Source organism: Chiloscyllium plagiosum, chromosome 23, assembly GCF_004010195.1.
Source record: "Chiloscyllium plagiosum isolate BGI_BamShark_2017 chromosome 23, ASM401019v2, whole genome shotgun sequence".
In the NCBI taxonomy this organism is placed as follows: domain Eukaryota; kingdom Metazoa; phylum Chordata; class Chondrichthyes; order Orectolobiformes; family Hemiscylliidae; genus Chiloscyllium; species Chiloscyllium plagiosum.
The window spans coordinates 10,450,204-10,466,009 of record NC_057732.1 but is presented as its reverse complement, the minus strand read 5'-3'; the positions used below and the strand labels follow the sequence as shown (position 1 = coordinate 10,466,009).

Below are 15,806 nucleotides of genomic sequence, written 5' to 3'. Positions count from 1 at the left end.
TCAGGCAGCATCAAAGGAACAGGAAAATCGACGTTTCGGGCATAAGCACTTCTTCAGGAATCTTCTGTTTATGCCCGAAACGTCGATTCTCCTGTTCCTTTGATGCTGCCTGACCAGCGGCGTTTTTCCAGCACACTTTTTTAAGCTCTGATCTCCAGCATCTGCAGTCCTCACTTTCTCCTGCCTCCCCATTCTGACTATCTTTATAACCAATCTTGCAAGAGGAGATCCTGATTTTTATACCAGTACAATAATCATGTAGTTGAAAGAAGTGAGGGGGGCAGATGGGGTCACTTAAGACAGTTGTCAGCAACTAAAACAGAGTGTGAGAGAAGTACCATAAATTTCTGAAATAGCAAGAGGGTGTAAGGAGAGCAGTTTTATGAACAGTGGAGAAAGACTGGGGTCAACAGCTTGTCAAATAGCATAAGGAGGCACATAACAGCAGCTTCATGAAGAGAAGAGTAGACCTACATGAGAAGGTCAGTGGTGGTAGATAAAAACTGGCAACTGAGAGCCCTGTTAGAATCGAAGTGCGACATGTGTCTCTTTTGATTGAAGAAGTGGTTCGTATAGTTAGAAAATTCATTTTTAAAAATATTTAACATATTAAATAGAATAGAGATGGCTACACAGGTGATGTGTTGCAGCTGTAAATATGTGGGAATTGGTGTGTACTAATGCAATCCACGGTGACCAAATTGGCACCAGGTGTTGTGTTCTTGAGGAACTTTGGCTCAGAGTTGGTGAATTGGTCTCTGGACTGCAGATGCTGCAGGGACAGTGTTACCTGGACACGATGTTTCAGGAGACAGTGTTATGGACCAGACCAAACCCCCTCAAAATATCTAGAAGATAATCTAAACTCTAACTTTTAATAATGTTAAATGTAAGGTGTTGCATTCCAGATGCATTTCTACTGGATTTAAAGCAAAACCCACTTTATTCACCCACTATACTTAAAATACAATAAAATAAATAAGGAATTGGAATAACTTAAATCTACTGGAAAACTTAACATAATAATAGATACAGTAACTATTGCTAATTAATTTTTCCAGTATAGCAACATCCCATTAACACATCCTTGGCAAAAAGGCAAATTCAGAAAACAGATTGTCTAACATGCAGTTCTCCAATCCAGGAGGAAAGAATATCAAAAGACTATTGAGAGAGAGAGAGAACTCAGGTTTTCACAACCCCAGCAGCTTTTACTGATAAAACTAAAAATCCTGGTTGTGTAGGTGGGAGTTTGACCACACCCATTTAGGCTGCTTCTATCATTCCAACATTAAAAGAAAACACCCAAGACCTCAAAAGTGGTTTACTCTAGTGGTGTCTCAGCCTTAGAACCTCCCTGCAAACAAACTTAGTCTCACATAGTCTCATCTCTTAAATTGATTACATTGAATTTGGGTCCATGATCAGGGTATGTTAGTAAGTCAGGCAGGTATTGAGTACCAGAACTGAGCTTTGGAAGAGCCGCAGCCATTGTCCATGTCCAACAGGTCCAAGGTTCCTGCTCATAATGTGAACTAGGACGCAGACTACAGAGAGAGAGGATGAGTAAACAGACCAAGACACTTTGATACAGAGTGCTGTTCATGATGGGGGAGTAAAAACAAATGTAGTAGAAATACACTGTGGGGCGGCATGGCAGCACAGTGGTAAACATTTGTCCCTCAAAGCGCCATGGACCCAGGTTCGATTCCAGCCTCAGGCCACTGTCTTGTGTGGAGTTTGCACATTCTCTCCATGTCTGCATGGGTTGCCTCCGGGTGTTCCAGTTTCCTCCCACAATCCAAAGATGTGCAGTTTAGGTGAATCGGCCATGCTAAATTGCTCATAGTGTTCAGGGATGTGTAGGTTAGGTGCATTAGTCAGGGGTAAATATAGAGTAATAGTGTAAGGGAATGGGTCTGAGTGGATTACTCTTCAGAGGGTAAGTGTGGATTCTATTCTAAACAGTAGTTAGGAGAATGAGGGGAATAGCCGCTGTTCTCTGCAGCAAAGAAAGTCCCAAAGACTGTGTTGCCTATTTTATGCCAAAATTCAGGACCTTTCTTCTGGGCTGAAGGAGAACTTGGGAGTGGGAGGAGAATGATTCAGTTGTCATGATCCATGTAGGTAGGACAGTTTCTGCTGGGAGACAATGAGCAGCTCAGAGCAAAACTACAAAGGTAATAGTGTTTGTATTACTAACGGAACCACATGCAAATTGGCACAGAGTAAATATGATTAGAGAGATAAAGATTGGTGTGGAAGAAATGTGTTCTAATTCTTAGGGCACAGGCACCAGTGCTTGGGAAAGAGAGCTGTCCATTAGGATGAGCATCAGTTGAACATTGCTGGGACCAGTATTCTGGAGAATTGCACAATGATGGTTGTAAATAGGGCTTTGAATGAATTAGTGCAGAGGAAGATGTAACTCAAGGGGAGTTATAAAAAAATCAAAAAGAAATGAGAGGGCAGAGGTGCAGGTTAGAGAATAGGGGAAAAATAATCAAAGTGTGGCAAGAAGAGTTAACAAGAAGTATACAGAAGAACGCAGCCAAAATTAGAAACAATAATGGTAAAAAGACAAAGCTTAGGGATCTTCCTCTGAATGTTCATAGTATTTGTTGCATGATAGATGAGTTGATGACAGAAATAGAAATAAATGAAAATGGGTTCATAATTCTTACAGAAAGCTTACATGATATCCAGGACTTAGAATTCAATATTCGAGAGTGTTCAATCTTCAGGAAGAATATGCAAAAATGAGAAAGAGATGAGGTAGCTTTGTTAATAAAGGAAGGTATCAGCGTAGTCGTGAGTAGTGACATTATTGCAATACATCATGACATGCAATCAATTTCAGTGAAAATAAGGATTACAAAGGTCGAAGAGTCATCTCTAGGACTCTGAACTGTTGCCTCGCTGCAGGACAATGTATCAACTGGGAACTAATGCAAGCATGTAAGTGGGGCATTTCAATTACAAGGGTGATTTCAATTTACGAATTAAGTTTGAAATATAGCAACTCAGATCTCAAAACCAGTGTCCTCAACTTAAATAAGGGCAACTGTAAAAGTATGAAGGAATAGTTGTCTAGAGTAGCCTGGGAAAACAGACTAAAGAAAAAGTCAATGGATGAGCAGTGGCAAATATTTAAACAGATATTTCAGCATTTTTATTGCTTGAGATATAATGCTGAACTATATTCTGGTCAAAAAGAAGACTCAATGAGAAAAATGAATCACCCATGGTTAACAATGGTCAAGGAGAGTATCTAATCAAAAACCAAGGCAGACAAATTGGCAAAACTTGATGTCAAGCCAGTAAATTAGGATATTTTAGAAATCGGGTGTAGATTACTGTAAAGCTAATAAAGAGGGAGAAAATTGATTACAAAAGTAAATTGGAAAGAAATTTTAAAAGAAGCAAAAGCTTCTACAGGTGTATAAAAAGAAAAACAGTAATTCAAGTAAGTGTGGGAACCGCGAGAATGCAACTGGAACATGAATAATGGGAAACAGGGAAATTGCAGATAATCGAAACTAATATTCAGCCTTCGAAACTAACATCTCATAAACAAGATGCAAATGGGAGTAAAGCTCTTTTAACAGTCTCTATCAGGGGGAACAAAGTACTTAACAAACTAATGGAACTAAAGGCAGACAAGTCATTAGCATCTGATAACCCTACACCTAAGGGGTTTAAAGGAACTAGCTGCAGAGACCGTGCAGATATGGATGGAAATATTTCAAAACTCACTGGATTTCCGGAGGGTTCCAACATACTGGTAATCACTATCGGGATGCCTTGTTTCAAGTAGGGATGGAGACAGACAGCTGGAAGCTATCAGCCAATTAGCCAAACATCTGTTCTTGAGAAAATGCTACAATCCATTATTAAGGAGGACATAGCAGGACATTTAGAAACAATTAACATAATCAGAGTCAACATGGTTTTGTAAAAGAGGAATCATGTTTGACAAATTTGCCAGCGTTCTTTGGGGATAGAAGAGTGTTGATAAAAGGGAATCAGTAGGTGTTGAGTACTTCCAGAAGGTATTTGATAAGGTGATACATAAAAGGTTATTGCACAAGATAGGAGCTCATGGTATTGAGGGTACATTAACACAGATGTTCAAGAGTCAGAAATGGGTTTTTTGAAGGGTGGACAGATGTAACTATGATCTATATTGGTGACTTGGAGTAAGGGACAGAATATAATGAATCCAAATTTACTGATAGCGCAAAAGTAGGTGGTACAGCATGTTGTGATGAGGATCAAGGAATCTGTGAGAAGACATAGATAGGTTGAATGAGAGGGCAAAAGCTTGGCAGATGCTGGAAACTGTGACGTCATGCATTTTGGTAAGAAGACGCAAAAGGCAATTATCAAAATGGAGAGAGGTTTCAAATAAAGTTCAGCGGAGAAGGAGCTGGGTGTCCTTGTACTGGAAATGCCAAATTAACATGCAAATGCAGCAAGTAATTAAGAATGCAAATGGAATTTTGACTTTTATTACAAGAGAATTGGCGTTTACACATAAGGAAATCTTAGTAATATATCTTGGCAGCATGTAGGCGTGGCAGTATCTGGAGTAGATTAGATTAGATTCCCTACAGTATGGAAACAGGCCATTCGGTCTAACATGTCCACACCCACCCTCTGAAGAGTAACCCACCCAGACCCATTCCCCTACCCTATATTTATCGCTGACTAATGCACCTATCACTATGGACAATTTAGCATGACCAATTCACCTGACCTGCACATCTTAGGATTGTGGGAGAAAGCCAGAGCACCCAGAGGAAACCCACGCAGACACAAGGCAAATCCCACACAGACAGTCGCTCGAGGCGGGAATCAAACCCAGGTCCCTGGTGCTGTGAGGCAGCAGTGCTAACCACTGAGCACTATGCCACCCGAGTACTGTGCACAGTTTTCACCCCTACATTTAAGAAAGAACATAATGGCTTTGGAGGCTTTTCAAAAGAGATTTACTAGGTTAATTTCTGGGGTGAAAGGGTTGACTTATCGAGAATGATAACCCAGGTTACACCTTTATTCAAAGTTTGTGAGAAGATTTGTAGCTCGGGTGCTCGTTGTTGTGGTTCTGTTCGTCGAGCTGTGAATTTGTGGTGCAGATGTTTCGTCCGCTGTCTAGATGACATCCTCAGTGCTTGGGCGCCTCCTGTGAAGCACTTCTGTGATCTTTGCTCCGGCATTTGTAGTGGTTTGAATCTGCCGCTTCTGGTTGTCAGTTCCAGCTGTCTGTTGCAGTGGCCGGTATATTGGGTCCAGCTTGATGTGCTTATTGATTGAATCTGTGGGTGGCATCTGTGGATGGCAATATACTGACCACTGCAGCGGACAGCTGGAACTGACAACCGGAAGCGGCAGAGACAAACCACTACAAATGCCGGAGGAAAGATCACAGAAGCGCTTCACAGGAGGCGCCCAAGCACTGAGGATGTCATCTAGACAGGGGACGAAATGTCTGCAACACAAATTCCCAGCTCGGCGAACAGCTACACCTTTATGCCGAAGAGTTTAGAAGAATGAGCGGGTGATCTAATCAAAATGTCTCAGATTCTGGAGGGTCTTGACAGGAGAGATTTTGAGAAGATTTTTCCACTCGAGGGTGAATCTCGAACTAGATGATTTAGTTACAGAAGAAGGGGACACATGTTTAAAAATGAGATGCTAAGAAATGTCTTCTCCCAAAGACTAGTGAGTGGTTGAAATTTTCTGCCCCAGAGATTTGTAGAGACTAGATCACTGAAAGAATTTAAAAAGGCAGTAGATGGACTTTTGAAATATTGGGAAGCTAAGGGCCAAGGAGGTCGACATGAAAGAGGAGTTAAAGCTAAAAGCGGTTCGACCATAATCTATAAGGGACAAATACCTACCCCAGCTCCTATTTCTAATGGTTTTATATCCAGATGGCTTCTGGTGTGAAATCCTAGTTCCAGTCTTCACATCCTTCCTAACCATTCATAAACTTTATGAAAACTGTCCTGCTGCCTTGGTGTCAAAACCCTTTGTTGTTATTTCAACTTTGACATTACTTTTGGTTCCAGTTTTCAGCTACGTACAACCCAGAGGAATTGAACAGAGGGTCACTGCCTCCGAAGGACCATGAACTGAAGCTTGTAGATAAACCTGGAGGAAGCAATGAGGAGGTTGCTGCCTTCTGCGACTTGTTAAATGTGTGAGTCAGAAACATTCAAATAAAGTCACGAACCATTGATCGTAATTTCTGATCTATGCCTAGTGTTTAAGTAAAGACATAAAATGTAGTTTCCAAGCTTTCTCAATCCATTCAGCTGTTGCCCCTTAGGGCTCCATCTCTATTATTGATGTATTTTTGTCTTTTAAATCCAGCTTATGTTTAAGTATTAATTTTACACTATAATATGGCAACTACAGCACAAACTTAACAGAATCAGGAAGTGCCCCATTTAACATGCTTGCATTTAGATAATTCTACTTCTGGCAAACTAGGGCTGGAATTTAGAGAAGAGAACAGGATTTTTTTAAAAAATAACATTCCACTTAGTCCAGGTGTGCTTCCAACATCAGTGTTATAAATGAGCACCTCCAGCAGAAAGCTTTGCCTGACAGTTGCATTGATTAGAAACTCCGGCAGATGTGGCCTAGGGGTGCTAGTTTGTAAAGTCTACACTAATCACAGCTCCTATAACCACTCTCTTTCTATCAAAGCTTTTTCACATTTAGTTTAATGTGATTTAATGCTCCTCAGCCCAATCTCTGCCAGACATCTTTACTTCATTTTCTTCTGATTTAGTAAGAACATAAGACATTGGAGCAGGGAATAGGCCCAACCCCCAGTGCATCCTGCCATTTTGTAAGATCATGGCTGATTTGCCTCAAGCTTTAACTCTTCTTTCATACCAGCCCCTCATGACCTTCAACTCCCTGATATTTCAAAAATCGATCTGCCTCCTCTTTTAAAAACTTCCAGTGAACTAGTCTCCACAGCTCCATGAGCTGGAAAATTCCAATATTCACGATCCTCTGAGAGAAGAAACCCTTTGCAGTTTTAACTGGGTGTGACTGTGTCTCTTAGTCTGAGAGTTCCTGACTAATAGAAGTACCTTCTCAACATTGATCTTGTCAAGCTCCCTCAGAACTTTCAATAAGATCACCTTCATTCTCCTGAACTCTAATGAATTAAGGCTTAACCTGGGTAGCCATTCTTGATAAGTCAACCTCGTCATCCCAGGAAACAGCCTGGTGAATATCTTCCCAGCTGCCTCCCAAGCCAGAATATCCTCCTTTCAATGTGGGGACCAAAACATTGCACTGGGAAGTTGCAACATGACTCAAACCCTTAGCAATAAAGGCCAAGCAATTCAATTTTCCTTCTTAATTACTTGCTGCACTTGCATGTTAACGTTTATCATTTCAAGTTCAAATCTTTCCATACTGCACTTTCTTGGAACCTCTCTCCATTTAAATTATTATCTGTTTTTTGAGTTATCCAATCAAAGTAAATGGCCTCGCATTTTCATACATTAAACTCCATCTGACAATTTTTTGCCCGCTTCCTCAACCTATAATCCTGTGCAGATTCATTATGTCCTCATCACAACATGTGCACTCATCCATTTTTTGTATCAGTGGCAAATTTAGATACATTACACTCTGCCCTCTCTACCAAGTCTTCTTTTATCCAATCCCCAATCATGCTAACGTATTACCTCTAGATTGTGAGTTACTATATTGTGCAATAACTTTTTACTTCATTGAATTTTTCTGGAAATCTGAATGCACTACCTCTACTAATTCCTCTTTAACAATCCGCATGCTATATCCTCAAATTTATCAAGTATTATTTCCTTTCTCAAAACCATATTGACTCAAATGCATCAGGCTTTTCTAAGCATCCTGCTTTTTCTTCTAAATAATGGACTCTAGTATTTTCCCAACAACGGATGTTAGGCTAACTGGTCTATAGTTTCCTGTAATCTTTCTCCTTTCCTTCTTCAACAGGGTGTTGCATTAATGGTATTCCATCCTTTGGAATGATGTTGGAATCCAATCTTTGAGTTCAATCTTTGAGGTGTTTCTCCCTTCCTTCATGGTACTGCTCCAGCTCTTTGCTCTTAATTTTCTTGTTACTATATACTTTGGGCTCCTCTGCGTCTGGTAATAGAGCACAGAAACAGACCCTTTGGTCCAATCTCCCCATGCTGAACATAATCCCAAACTGAACTCGTCCCACTTGCCTGCTCCTATCCCATATCCCTCCATACCTTTCCTATTCATGTTCCTATCAAAATGTCTTGTTTAAATGTTGTAATTGTACCAGTCATCTTCACCACTCCCTCAGGAAGTTCAGTCCACATGTGAACAACCCTCTGTGTAAAATATTTGCCCTTCATACTTTTTAAAATCCCTCTCCTCTCACCTGATAAACATGCTCCCTAGTCTTGAAATCCCCCATCCTAGGGAAAAGACAACAACCATTAACTCTATCTATACTTCTCAATGTTTTATAATTTTCTATCTGGCCACCTCCTTAACCTCCTATGCTCCAATGAAAAAAAGTCCCAGCCTATCATTTGTTACTCAAACTTTCCATACGCAGCAATGTCCTGGTAACTTTCTTTGGGACCCCCTCCAGCTTAATAATATCCTTAATAATACAACTGAGCAGCTAGAACTGGACACAGTCCTCCAGAAGAGGCCTCACCAAAGTCCTGTACAACCTTAACATGACTTTCCAATTCTAACTCAAAAGACTTAACAACGAAGGCAAGCGTACCAAACATAATTGTCTTTTCCTCATACACGGTTCTTTAAGGGTTCTGTTTTGGGTGACCTGTTTCTTGTAAGCTATGTTGCAATGAGATGGAACCAAAAATTCATCATTATTTTTCTCCAGTGTTCCTCTTAATGCTTCAACTTCTTTTGCATGCCCAATAACCAAATACTTACTTACTTAAGAGTTCTCCATCCAACAATTTTTCGTGTACCTTACCTGACCTGGTTTCTATAAGGCTTCATTCAGTTGCCAATGTTGAGGCAATTCTGTAAAGTTTTGCCTGTATAATACAATAATGTCTATAAGACGTTACAGTGGACAAGAATGCAAGAGTGCTAAACAACACCTAATACTCATGCAGAATATTAAAGAAAATAGAAAAAAAAACAATAGAAAAGCAAAAGTCAGGAAGACAACACTATAGTTAAAAAAATATAAACAATGGTGAAACGTCTTTGAGTTTAGCCATTCTAGATGCAATGCTCAGTTCATTCCACACTAGTTGGAACATTATTCTCTGTTAATTTATTTAGAACATTTAGCTGCAGACAGGGGTGCATTCAGGTAGATTGAAGCAACTTTCTAGAAATTCCCAAAAGATGCAGCCATCTGAGCAAGTTTTTCCAAGCCCCTTCCTTCCCGTCGTATTCTGCATCTATTAGATTCCTGCCATGTTGGAGTCAGTCACTGGAAAACCTCCCAAGTTATTTCTGAATACAGTCTGAGGTCAAATAAAGTGCGAAAATATCGGCTTCCTGTCACCAGCTTTAATGGAGGTAAAGGGCGAAGCTCCATAGCACCAGCGTGTTATTGCTTTGTTGTTTACAATGCTATGCTGTCTGACTAAAATAGCAATCTCTCTTGCTAATTAATTTGTTTCTCCAAGCAGTCTTTAGAGCTTATTTCAGTGCCTATGTTACCAGGGCATAAAGTCAGAACACAACTGATCTGTTAACAATAATAAAAATAATATTAGAGAGAAAGGGCTGGAGGTCCATTGAGGTGCCTTTTGCATTTGTAAAAACGAACAAGATACTTCCAAATAAACACTGCAATTAGATCTTAACTCAACTTGTCAACAAATGCAGAGTTATTTGCTTTGATGTCCTTTGTGCTCCCAAACAGTTTCCACTGTAAGAGCTTGTTCAATTCCCAGCTTTTCCAGTTCTGCTGAAGCCTTGAAGGGCTCTGGCCCGAAACAATGATTCTCTTGCTCTTCAGCTGCTGCCTGACCAGCTGGTGTAAATAAACCTGAATTCAGGTTTTACCTCTGTCTTTATCTGTCCCTCTCTGTCTCTTTGTTTCTCACTCTCTCTCTCTCTCTGTGTCTATGTCTCTCGCTCTCTCTCTGTCTCACTCTGTCTCTCTCTCTGTCTTTCTGTCTCCCTTTCTCTCTCTCTCTCTCTCTCTGTTGCTCACAGCTCCTTTTGTTTTTGTTGCACAGGCTAAGAGCTAAATACCCGAGTTCAGCGACGCAGTCTGACTACGGTCTGATCAGGAGTGTTGTCACAGTTCTTCCCGATGAGCTTCTCTGGATCTGGCATATTCCTGTAACGATTGTGACTGACATTTTTCCAGAACCAATTCAAACATCCGTACATGGTTGGTAGTGTTTTTACATTCAAGGTGTTCTTTATAGGCCCCATAGGCCATACAGGAGAAATGGTTGACATTTCTAGAGAAACTAGTTTTTTCAACTTGCTTGCATTAAACTTTTTATCTCCATTTCTGTCCACTGCATTTGAGCAGAGCACAGATATCATTTTACATATCCTTGTGAAATGTCAGTAACATATCAACCAATTTATAAATTGACTGAGGGATCTGTTCCTGCCAGCTAACCTGTTCAGTATTTCCCCTTTGTATCTTAAATGCTTAATCAAATCCAAAGAAAGAAAATACAGACAGCATAAAAGGCCAGTAGTCCACATAGTGACCTGTTAAAAGAGCTAATCTGCAGCAGTTCAGTGATGTAGTGTTGCAGGGCTTGTAAGCCAGAGGTCTGACTACTGTTCACGAGGCAATTGCTGGGGGAATTGAAAATCGATCAAAAACAATCTGGAAGAAAATACTCATCTCAGTCATGGAACTATATTACCATTTCTTCACTGACGCTGTGTCAAAATCCTGGAACACCCTTTCTAATAGCACTGTGGGTGTTCATACACCACAAGGATTGCAGTCATTCAGGAAGGCACAGTGGGGCACATTAGTTTGAGTGAAGTTATTCTAGTAATGTTTGTAGTTTAATCAGAAATTGAAAAGACAATTTGGAACAAGCAGGTTTGTGAATCCTAGAAGAATGAAACTGTAGTCTGCATCTGAGAAATTAAATCAGGGCAGATGTGAAATGTGGAAGTTTAAATTGTTGGTAGGTTAGGCTCAGCATTTTTATTGATTCTGTATTTTGATATTTCTATAGTTGACAACTCCACAGACTGACAGATTTTCCCCCCGAGATAGCCTGTCTGAGAAAAGGCTCCTGATTAGTTGCCATTCTGTCAGTAATCAAAGGAGGAAAGGGGTGCATGTCTGTATTACCTCCCACAACATCAGGACCATGTCCCCCAGTCAGAATGTATTACAGTCAATGGAGAACTATTGCTTGAAGGAGCAAACACAGCAGTTAATTTCCACACCACCAACCTCCCACAGAAATGAAGAAGTAATTGATTAAGTCACTTCCATGGATGTTTGAAGACACTGCCTTGGTTTGACCGTGGCTCCAAGAGGCAGCATCTCTTGTTGCATTTTCTCAGCAAATATGTGCCAGCCTAGATATTGTGCTCAAATCTCTGCAGCACAACGTAAACACATGACCTTCTAAATCAATGTGTTACCATTGAGCCAAGCTGCCAAAAACAAGTGTTTGATTTTGTTTTGATAGTCCAATCTGATATCCACTATTAAATGCCTCTGGTACTCAACAAGCTTTGTATAAGCAATATCCCATATTGTGTATCATTTGTAAAGCCAGAGACCTAAATAACCCCCACAGGAAACAGCCTACATGTGCAGAGCTAAGTCAATACTTTCATTTCCAAGGCTCGCAGAATTCCCAGAAGTTAATACAAATGAGCAATAAGCTCTGCAATTGATTGAGCTTCAGAAAGTGCTCCTGTCACTCAATGTCAACTTTAAGTAGGAGCTTGCACACTAAAGTATCCATAGTGCTTGAGGAGTTACCAAAGTCAGAAGGTGTGGATTCAAGTCCCTGTCTCAGAGTTGAGCACAAAATCGAGGCAAATACACCAATGCAGTACTGCAGGAGTGCTGCACTAGGGGTGCCACACTCAGAGGAGTCAGTAAATTAAGGCCACATCTATCTCCTCAGGTATAATAACCAATAGGACTATACTAAAGAAGATATTCCTCAGACAAAACACATTACCTGTTCATTATAATATTCCTTTTGTGGGAAAACTCAGCTGGTCAGGCAGCTAGATCAGTGCAGAGATTCCGAACTGCAAAGGTAAGTCACTCAACATGAAACATTCAATCAGTTTCTCTCTCCACAGATGCTGCCAGACCTGCTGAGTTTCTCCAGAAATTCCTATTTTCATTGTAGGTAGAAAGTCTTCCTGAAAACGTCCAGCAGCATCTGCAGAAACTGAAGTCGAGCTACCATTTCAGCCAGTTCATCTTTCATCCGCACAGGAAGTAAATAGGAGTGGAAATCACGTTTCAGCTTTACAAAGTCCTGATTAGAGCCCAGATGGAATACTGTCAGAAGTTCTAGGCACCACATCTTAGGAAAGATACATTATCCTTGGAAGAGTACACTGTCAACTTACTAGAACAATACCTCAGGAGTTCATTTACAAGAGGAAGGTTACACAAACTAGGGCTATATTCCCTGTAATTTATGAAGATAAAAGGATGATAAAAGGTTTTCAGGATGTTAAGGGAATCAAGTAGTGTAGTAAAGAGAAACTATTCCCGTTGGTTTGGAAGACTATAGCATGGGAGAAAGAGAGGATTGCAGATGCTGGAGATAAGTGTGGTGCTGGAAAAGCATAGCTGGTCAGTCAGCATCCGTGAAGCAGGGCTACAGCACAGTCATACTTTTCAAGACTGAACTTGAAAAGTAAGAAAACGTTTTGTTTATATGGTTCTTTACAAAGCCATTGGACATATGAAAGACCTTCACAGCCAATGAAGTGCTTTCCGATTATTGCCATCATTGTATGAAGGAGCCAGTTTGCACACAGCAAGTTCCCACAATGTGATATTAACCAGGTAATCTGTTTTTTGTTGTATGATATTAATTCAGGAATAAATATTAGTCAGGACACTGAGGATTTCTCCCTTGCTCTTCTTTGAAATAATGAAACGGGATCGTATTCCCCCGCCTTTGCAAGTGTAATTCCCAGTTTAATGTCGTGGCCATAAGTGTAACATCTTGACGTACTGCACAGCTGAGTCAGATCTTTATGTGCAAGACTGCAGTGGGTCTTGACCCCAAATCAACCATGACTGGAACCAATTAGGAACCACTTTTGTACACTTTTGAAACTCAATTTTACAAATTCACTGGAAGGAGTAAAAGATGATTGGTGGTATTGGGACAAAATCTCATCTGCTAATTCAGAGGGGAGATAAATAACATAGAAATGTGTGTTGTTTAACTTTATTGACAGGTGTGGATCAATCATGATATTGTGCTGAAGTTCTCAGTCATGATATAATCTCCAAAATGATTAGGTGTGGTTGATACTGCCAAAAGTTATTTTACTCAAATAAAATATAGTAATCATCAAACATATATATTTTAACTTACCTAATTTTCCCTACTACTTTAGCCTTAGTGTTGCTATGGATTTTCAATGTTATTGTACGATGGATCTTCCCCCTTTGCCTATATAGATGTAACAAAAATATAGTAATGTTAGTCATAGATTAAAGAAAACTAGCAGCTTGTATCAAAACAAACTACACTTCAGTCAACAGTCAGAAATTGTTGAACTTCAGTGAAGATTTTAGATATTGCTACTTTTCTGATTTAATCAATGAGTCATGAAGAATCAGGAAGTTCCCACATTTACTGTCATTTGCGCATTAGTCATGGCAGCATCATTGTTGCCACAGTGACAGTGAGGAAACAGCAATATATTTCCAAGTCAGGTAGTGTATGGCTTGGATGGGAACTGAAGGTGGCGACAAGATGTTTGTTTCAGCCTTGAGCACGCTTGCTTTCATTGCTCAGACCTTTGAGTATTGGGGTTCGGACTTCATGTTGACGTTGTACAGGATGTTGGTAAGACCTCTTCTGAAGTATTGTCTTGTTCTGGTCACCCTGTTATAAGATGGATATTAATAAGCTGGATAGGATTCAGAAAAGATTTACCAGGATGTTGCTAGGAATGGAAAATTTGGGAAGGGACTAAAAAAAACCCTGAATATGTGGAACATAATTTAATACCCTCCACTGAGGTGCATTTGATGGTGGGAGTGTATTTAATTGGTTGGGAGTCTTCCTGCTTCTGTCCTGGTTAATTCCAGGTTCACAGAGAGGTTTCCTGTTCTGCTGCCAATTGAGGCCCTTCACTGGGCAATCAATGCCACTTTTGAGTATCTGCCCATTTTCACGAGTGCTCAACCAGTGACAAGTGGGGGACTCACAATGTGGGCAGCCAGAAAGGGAAAGCTTGATGGTTTTGGGTTAGATATGACCAGCTATCGTGTGCAGGTTAATTATCGTGTCTTTTTTTTTGATTTTATGAAGATAACAGAAATTACAAAGAATTGAAGTACATGCAAGGTGAAGATACAGAGGAGTCTCAATTATCCGAACGACATGGGCGGGGAATATTTTGTTCGGATAATCAAATGCCAGAATACACAGTTTAGCCAAAGATCAAGACATTGTGATCTTGTTCGGATAATCTGAAATTTGGATAATCAAATGTAATCCCTTCCTTTTGTTATGAATGTCTACCAACATATGCATTAACAGAAGAGTGATTACTCAATTTTTTCCATAGGTTCAACATCACTTGTCTCTTCCTCTGTCATGAAATTTTATTCATTATTTAGCCACCTACATGCTTAATTCAACACTTTCATACCACACTGCACCATTCATTCACCATCCCAGATTGATTTGAGCTCACCTACAACTCAACTGTCCAGTTCTATACTATACTAAGTTAAAAATCACACAACACCAGGTTATTAGATTACTTACAGTGTGGAAACAGGCCCTTCGGCCCAACAAGTCCACACCAACCTGACCTGCACATTTTTGGACTGTGGGAGGAAACTGGAGCACCCGGAGGAAACCTACGTAGACACAGGGAGAATGTGCAAACTCCACACACCTGAGGTGGGAATTGAACCCAGGTCTCTGGCGCTGTGAGGCAGCAGTACTAACCACTGTGCCACCGTGCCGCCGTTAGAGTCCAACAGGTTTAATTGGAAGCACACTAGCTTTCGGAGGATTTGGGGTAACAGCATGACCTTTCCTCAAGTGGGACAGAAGATGTTGAAGAAGTACAGAATGTTTCTTTCTATAGATGACACAGGCAAGAATTTGCACAGCAAAAGACGACCAGAGCTTAGTGTAGTATACATGATTTGGAGATGCCGGTGTTGGACTGGGGTGTACAAAGTTAAAAATCACACAACACCAGGTTATAGTCCAACAGGTTTATTGGAAGCACAATAGCTTTCGGAGCGACGCTCCTTCATCAGGTGATAGTGGAGGGCTCGATCGTAACACAGAATTTATAGCAAAAATTTACAGTGTGATGTAACTGAAATTATACTTTGAAAAATTGATTATCTGTTAGAATACAGTGATAGTTTCACTTCTTTCATGTGTAAATCACAAAACTTTTTTTAAATCCTCGGGTCTGTTAACTTGGACCATTGTTAACAGCTAACCCGAGAATGCAACTTTAAAAAAAAGGTTTTGTGATTTACACATGAAAGAAGTGAAACTACACTGTATTCTAACAGATGAAAGGCTTAACAGACAATCAATTCTTCAATGTATAATTTCAGTTACATCACACTAAAT

General features: G+C 40.2%; 1 protein-coding gene across 2 annotated transcripts in view; it reads left to right on the top strand.

Moving 5' to 3' along the window:
• LOC122561603 (phosphatidylinositol 4-phosphate 3-kinase C2 domain-containing subunit beta-like) overlaps positions 1-15,806 on the top strand; it is a 217,954-nt gene that overhangs the window by 33,994 nt on the left and 168,154 nt on the right. Inside the window, exons 4-5 of one of the 2 annotated variants that reach the window (XM_043713462.1) lie at positions 6,075-6,205; positions 10,230-10,387. In XM_043713462.1, the coding sequence (XP_043569397.1) occupies positions 6,075-6,205; positions 10,230-10,387 (289 nt within the window). Of the gene's footprint in view, positions 1-6,074; positions 6,206-10,229; positions 10,388-13,988; positions 14,043-15,806 lie in introns of those variants that run through there. The other variant, XM_043713463.1, reaches the window with a different exon arrangement.